Source organism: Semicossyphus pulcher, unplaced genomic scaffold (genome assembly GCF_022749685.1).
Source record: "Semicossyphus pulcher isolate SPU_LCO1_2020_fin unplaced genomic scaffold, fSemPul1.0.p SCAF_3, whole genome shotgun sequence".
Taxonomy (NCBI): domain Eukaryota; kingdom Metazoa; phylum Chordata; class Actinopteri; order Labriformes; family Labridae; genus Semicossyphus; species Semicossyphus pulcher.
The window spans coordinates 5,296,055-5,302,987 of NW_027211704.1; the positions used below are offsets into that span (position 1 = coordinate 5,296,055).

General features: G+C 42.1%; 1 protein-coding gene across 1 annotated transcript in view; it reads left to right on the forward strand.

The window, feature by feature from the left end:
* LOC138605767 (membrane-associated guanylate kinase, WW and PDZ domain-containing protein 3) overlaps positions 1-1,817 on the forward strand; it is a 196,444-nt gene extending 194,627 nt beyond the window's left edge. Inside the window, exons 21-22 of the mRNA XM_069678197.1 lie at positions 267-405; positions 1,735-1,817. Coding sequence (XP_069534298.1) covers positions 267-405; positions 1,735-1,784 — 189 coding nt within the window. The 3' untranslated portion in view covers positions 1,785-1,817. The remainder of the gene's footprint in view (positions 1-266; positions 406-1,734) is intronic.
* Positions 1,818-6,933: the final 5,116 nt, after the last annotated feature.

The following is a 6,933-nucleotide window of genomic DNA, read 5'->3' on the forward strand; positions in this document are numbered from 1 at the left end:
ACACTGATTAGATCCTAACAGAATGACATGTTTACACATTTTATCCTGAGTTATTTTGTCATCTCCAATAATAAAGGGAACCTCCGGGGTATTACAACACTGTGTGTGTGTGTGTGTGTGTGTGTGGAATGAAATGTAAATGCTTGGGCTTATGGGTCCTGTTTGTAAGTATACCGCTTTTGTATGTTTGTGTCAAAGTGTTATTGCAGAGTATGCAAATCATTTTAGGTTTGTTAATGTTTGAGCATTTTCTTCATTACTAACAGGTTGGAGATGAGATAGTGGAGATAAACGGGGAGCCGGCACGCGGCATCTCCCACACACGGGCTATTGACCTGATCCAGGCCGGAGGAAACAAAGTGGTTCTGCTGCTGAGACCCGGGGCCGGCCTGGCTCAGGATGGCAGTAAGTACTGTGTTTATAATTTTACACATAAAGTCAAGAGACCTATTCACAAAGTTGTAGTAATGCTCAATTTAGAACAACTCTTTCTGTCAATGTGAAGGGCTATACAGTATTTTACAACTTAGCTACATAAATGGATCGATTACATTTACTACTGAATCATCTTAAGCCCTTTTTACACTGCGGCTCCACCTCAGCGCCGCAACAAAGCTCCGCCATCATGCAGCCTTTGGTCATTTACATTGGAGCAAGCAATGCCAGCGTAAAGCTGCCACAGTGTGTGTTTTTACATCATGCTCCGGCGTTACGGAAGCACAACGTGCCCGAAGTGTACAGAGCAGATCTTCAAATACACACACAGGGTGCTGTTCCGCCCTGCCGGCTCTGCTGTTACACTGATGCCTCTGTTGCGCCTCTGTAACGACCTCTGATGCCGGCTAAGAGGCGGAACGACTTCGCCCCACCATTCTGCCTCCATGCATTTAAGTAGAAGATGGAACGTGACAGAGGCGTAATAATCCCGCCTTGAACTCACAGTGTAAAAGGGGCTTTAGTTCGAGATGAACAGATTTATAAATGAGATGTAATCTTTTGTTTCGGTTAAGAAATATTTTCTGTTTTTCTTATAAAATAGCTCTAAAAATATGATTATTTCCTTTTTGCAGAGTTAGCCAAAAACATGGATTTCACTCTCATTAGTCTGTTAGAGATAGAACTACAGCCTCCAGCCTATTAGCTTAGCTTAGCATAGACTGAAGGAGTAGGAAACAGCTAGTCTGGCTCTTTCTTAAGGCTGTATATTGTGCATATTGTGTTTTATCTTTATAGACAGATTTCTGTTACCTTTGCACAAAGCCAGGCTAGCTGCTTCCTGCCTTCACATTAAGCTAAGCTAGGCTAACCATCTACTGGCTACAGCTTCATATTTCAAGCAGAGATCTTTATTCAGACTTATAGATAATCTTTATTGATCTCCCATTGGGGGAAATTAACTTGTTATAGCTCATAACATTCATAATAAAGTTTTATCCATGATTGGTTTGATGGATGTTTGCAATAAAACTCGAGTTAGCAGCCATATTGGATTAATCTTCTAAATGTGTTTACTGGTTTACAAGGTGGGAACAGCAGTTAAACACATGTTTAATCTGCAACTCCACAGCTAATGTTTTGCTAATGATAATGACGCCATTTGTTTGTTAATTAATGGAGCCTATTTTGGAATCCTGCCCATGTTGATTTGAATGTCTTTATTGGTTATTTTATTTATTCATTAAACCTCTAACCATCTGCTTCCTTTTAACTCTTCTTCTCTTGCCCCTGATGCAGGTAGTACATCTTCTTCTACTGTGTGCTACTACACTGAGCACCAACACTAACATCTTCACTGCTTTATAGTGGCCTCTTCTCTTTTACCTTGGTAATTCTTTTCTTTCTAACACATCTTACCTCTGTTAACCTCTATAAGTACAATCTATATTTTCTTTCCTTCTCTCTAGATTTAAAGCCCCTGGAAACCCAAATCCAAAAGCCTTTGAGCTATGTAACTTAGGATTTACTGTGTGTACATTATAGTAAGCCGTCAAGGTTATAAGAAAGTAGCTTCAATCCAAAACCAAAATATTGTCATTTTAGGTTTCTGCACACTTTCCTGATATTGGGTTTGAAGTGGGCGTGGTTATGCAAGGTTATTTGTTGGGACCAATTACAGGACACAGTCAGACGGAGGCTATTCCACAGTATACATCCAGTGTTAGCTTTGCCCTTGGGCCAAGTCTTGACATCTGATGATGTTGAGTGTTAGTTGCTGTTTCCTACCAATGCTGAAGGAGTTCAGTGCGAGCCGTTCATGCTGTTGATCTATTTTCGGCCTCAGTGTTGAGGGTCGGCAGGGGGAGTTTAGCTCGGTAATGATGTAGAACCAGCATCAATTCATTGCTTTGAGAACACAAAGGGGCATCCCGGCTAACGTTTCAAGCTTATGCTAACCTCTAACCTTTATATGAATAGCTAAGCACTTTGAAACTTACCATTTTGACCAATTTTGAACCAACTGAAATCCTGCTTCCTTCTCTGATTATTATTCAGACATACTGTTGAGGGCTGAACTACTCTGACTGTCAAATGCACACTTGTTGTGAGTGGAGCCAGGGACTTGTCAATCAAAATGCGATCCACGGTCTTTAGAAATGGTCGAAACACCAAAATGATCTGTTTTTGGATCTGTTTTCTCGTGATGTGAATGTTTATTTTCACTAAGATTGGACTAGAATATTTGAAAATCGTGCTATTTTAAGCCACATTTCCAGAGGCTTTACGTAGTTTGTGTGCAGCATACTATTCGTGCATCAATATGCTGTCCCCATGTAAAGTATGTGCTTCTCTTGCAGGTCAACGTGATCAAAAACTCATTTCACCCGCAAGCTATTCCGGAGAGGTGTTTTCCTCTGACACATCATCCCTGTCCTCTCCATATCCAACTGGGGCTTCCATGTTTGTTTCCCCTCCCTTCTCCAGCAAACTGAAACATTCCCGCAGCTGGAGCGCCATATCCCCACCAGGCCTCAAGCCCTGCAGAAGCAGGGCTTTGAGCTCAGTGGAGGAGATTAGCGAGTGGACAGACAAGGAGGTAGAGAGGGTCTCTCCTGCCTCCCTCGAGCATTTGAACTTCTACAAGAGGACCAGGCCCACAAAAGACTCCAGAGAGCTAAGCAGCCCAAAGAAAACAGGGGAGACATTTCCTAAAGCCAAAGAGCAACATCACAGTCCCAAAAAGACTGAGAGTCAGGCACAGGATGAGGCACTGAGCAGGAAAAGGACGTCTCAGAAACAGGCAAAAACACGGTCCGTGAGCCCGAGGAAGCTTCCTCAAGCTGGACAGCAAGTGGCTTCAACCCTGCAGCGCACAGAGCAACAACAAGGACCTCAGAGGAGATTAAAAGACTCTTCCAGCAGAGAGAGCCTGGATCATGAAAAGAGAAACAGCAAAGGGGGGACTCTTGAGATCAAACGATACACTCAAGGAAGGGAGATGGAAGGCAGAGGAGAAAGAACAAGGCCTGGCCGTGAGCAAGAAAGTTTTCAAAGAAAGGAGGCGGGAGATACTCAGCACCACAGGATTTCTTCTCATACAGTGAGACAGAGCGAGAAAGGTACAGGTAAAGACTCGAGGCAGAGAGATGCTAATTGGAAGAGCAAATCTACAGTGGAAAGGAGTAAAGAGACGATCAACAAAAGGGAATCACGATTGTCTTTGAAAGAAATGTTGAGTAGGAAAGGTTCTGTTGTTTCACCAAAAGGAACAGAAGACGCATATTTGTCCTCCAAAGAAGTCAGTGGAAGGGACTTTGTGGCCTCTATAAACAGTTTTCCAGGGACCCTGCAGAGTCCAAAGGGACCTCTAAGCCCCGGCCCTTGGAAAGTGCCCAGCTCAGCCAAAATCCTCTCCGAGGCAGAAGTCTTTCGTGACCCTTTGTGATAGAATATTGAATCACCCAGACTTGAGCTGTACCATGGAATATTTAACAGCACCCTCAGTGGAGTGTTTTTCTGAGCTCGTCCATAAAACAGAGAAGTGCAACCTTGTGCCAGTTTTATTACCTTTGGAACAGATTTGTCTTTTTGACAAGGTCTTTTTTTGGGAGTCCTGTGACCTCACATGTGGCATGTAGCAGCTCCCCTCTGCCTTGTCCGCTGCTTCAGCAATCTTTGATGTGGGGTTTAAGCATGTGCGGCATGCTCGGGGCCTTGCCAGACAAGATTTTTTTGAAATGTGAATATGTGCCAATCCTTGGGAGCCTCCTGTGGAACAACGACTACCAACAGCGCTTCACCCATTACAATGCAATGACCCATATGCAAAGAAAGGCCTCTCGCCTGTAGTATACACCACTTGTGACTGTCACCTTGGGTTTTATTTGCTCTCGGTCTCATTGTGGAATACTTTGACTTGTCTTTTTCTTAAAAGTTTGCTCAACTGCATGCAGTCGATCCTTCTGTTTGTTTTACTGCACGTGTTCTACACATCACTGAGGATGATCCTGTTTCTTGTTTATGATTCTCATTCTCAACACCAGGCAGATTTCTAATAGAATCCAGCAAGCGTTCACTTTACCGGGGACTCAAGACTGTTCTATGGTTATAGACTCTCCTCCGTACAAACAGTATCATTAAAAAGACCAGAAACTTGTGGTTTGAGATCTTGTTTACCATGTGTATGATAACCAACCAGTGTGTAATTTATTGAGATAATAGATGAATATGTGTATATGTAGCTGTACCAAGCCATTCCACATTTTGATATAGACTAAAAAGGTTTGTCCCATGTTATTTGAGCTCTCACCTTCCTTCCAATGTTCGTCGGTGGTAGGAATTACCATGGATCTTGTAGTTCATGAACTGTATAGGTAATGTGCAAACCGCTGTACGAAATGTTTGCAATCGCTCAAAACGTGTCTCATTGTGAAATATAATATAATATATATATTTGAATGTGTCATGTTTTGCAGATTCTAACTTTTAAATATATATTGAATTCCATTGCACTGCATCTGCCCTTGTAGCAAAACAGAATGACCATGAGTCGTATTTAATTCGTGATGTTGAATTTCTACCAATGCATTGCCATTTTATTTTTATTTTATAAAGAAAAATGAGGGTTTTCAATTTATGTTTTTGTCGGTCCTGCTGATTTATTATGTGCCAGGGTAGCTTGAAGTATCATAGAGCTTTGAGAGTGATGTAATGGTTTCGAGGGAAATAAAGCATGCTGCTGATGTAAGACAGGTATACAGGGATACAATCTTCTCACATATTCTAAGAGTAGTTACAGCTACTGGTTTCAGGATAAACAATTGGTTTCAGACGCTCAGTGAAAATGAGAAATAAGGAGTGTTTCCACCAAAAGCAGCTGGAACTTTTGGTCTGAATCTTTTCAAAGGATTAAAAGGTTTCTATCGCAGGAACTTTTTCAGGGAGGGACCAGGGTCTGGATAAACTCCCAGTGACATTGTTTTACCACCCAAAAGTTTCCTACTAGTGGGGTAGTACTTTCTGACAGTACTGGGACTTTGGGGGTGGGACTTGCAGACTGAACATCTATGATTGCAAAGTAGCCCAAGGGATCAAAAGTTCTGAGTACTTTTGGTCGGCGTGCAGCTTTGGTTTGCTTACATGTAGAACAGAGTCTGCTCAATGCTGCAGGTACTCAACCAATCAGAAATGTCTAAAACACTATTACCCTTGCAGGAACTTTTTGGGGGTTAAAATAAAGACCCTAGGACTTGAAGTCCTGTGGCCCTCGGGAAGGTTTCTGCAGTGGGAACATAGCTATATTCTAATTTCACTGTTAAACTGCTTCTCTACCAGAACTGCCCAAGACTTTTAATCCAGGGTTCTACTTTTCAAGGGACTAAAAGGTTCTTTAAGTCTCTTTTTTGTCGGTTGTCTACCCAGGTCTAAAGAACCATGAAGATTCGGCAAATTAGCCTACTGACTTGTGAAGGAGTCCTCTGAATGCTGTGTGTACTCTATTGATCTGCAACTCCCACTCCCAAAGTCCTTGTACTTTTAGAAAGCACTGGCCCTCTTGCAAGCAGCTTTTGCCAAATAAATTAATGCAGTAACTTCTTTTAGAACCTGGTCCCTGGGGTAGAAACACACTTAGTACCTTCTAAAATCCTAAGTCCCTGGGGAAAGTTCCTGCCGTGGAAACACAGTTAAAGTCTATCATTGTTAAGCTGCCTTTCCAACAAAAGTAGCTTGAACTTTTAATCCTGGGAGCAACTTTACAAGGGATTAGAAGCTTCCTCCAGCCCACTGTTGTCCAGATTTCCACTGGGGTCTAAAGACCCATGAAGATTAGGCAAATAAGTACATAAAGAAAATACATCAATAAATTCCTAGGACTTTTTTAACCCTGTATTTAGAACCTGGTGTACACACAGTGTACAAAAATGAGTTACTTTAGTTCCTTAAGTCCCAAGTCCCTGGGGTAGTTCCTGCAGTCGAAACACAGTTATAGTCTAATATATCAAATAAGTATGCTGACCTCTAAATGCTGCAAGCACTCTGCAAATCAGAAGTGTTCAGTGCTGCAAGTCCCACCCCCAAAAATCCCAGTACTTGCAGAAAGTACTACCCCAATTGCAGCAGACTTTAGGAGTGTAAAATAAATTCCTGGCAAATCAAGTTCCAGGAATTAATCTTACCTCCTTTATTTAGAACCTGGTCCCGCGGTGAGTACCTCCTGAAGTCCAAGGTCTATGGGGAAACGCAGCTATAGTCTAATTTCACTGTTTCTTTCATACATTTGTGAAGCTTATGCTCTAAAATCTGAAAACGTAAATATACACGATATACCTGCTGATACAATTCAAGAGATTTAGATTTACAGTATATTTAGCAAAGCTCAGGGAACACAGCATAGTAGCAAACGTGCATCACTGTGCGTCAAGTCAATACCAGTGAAAGTCAAAGGGTGGTTATGTTCTGCGATGACTGTGATGAGAGCCTGTGATTGTATAAGGG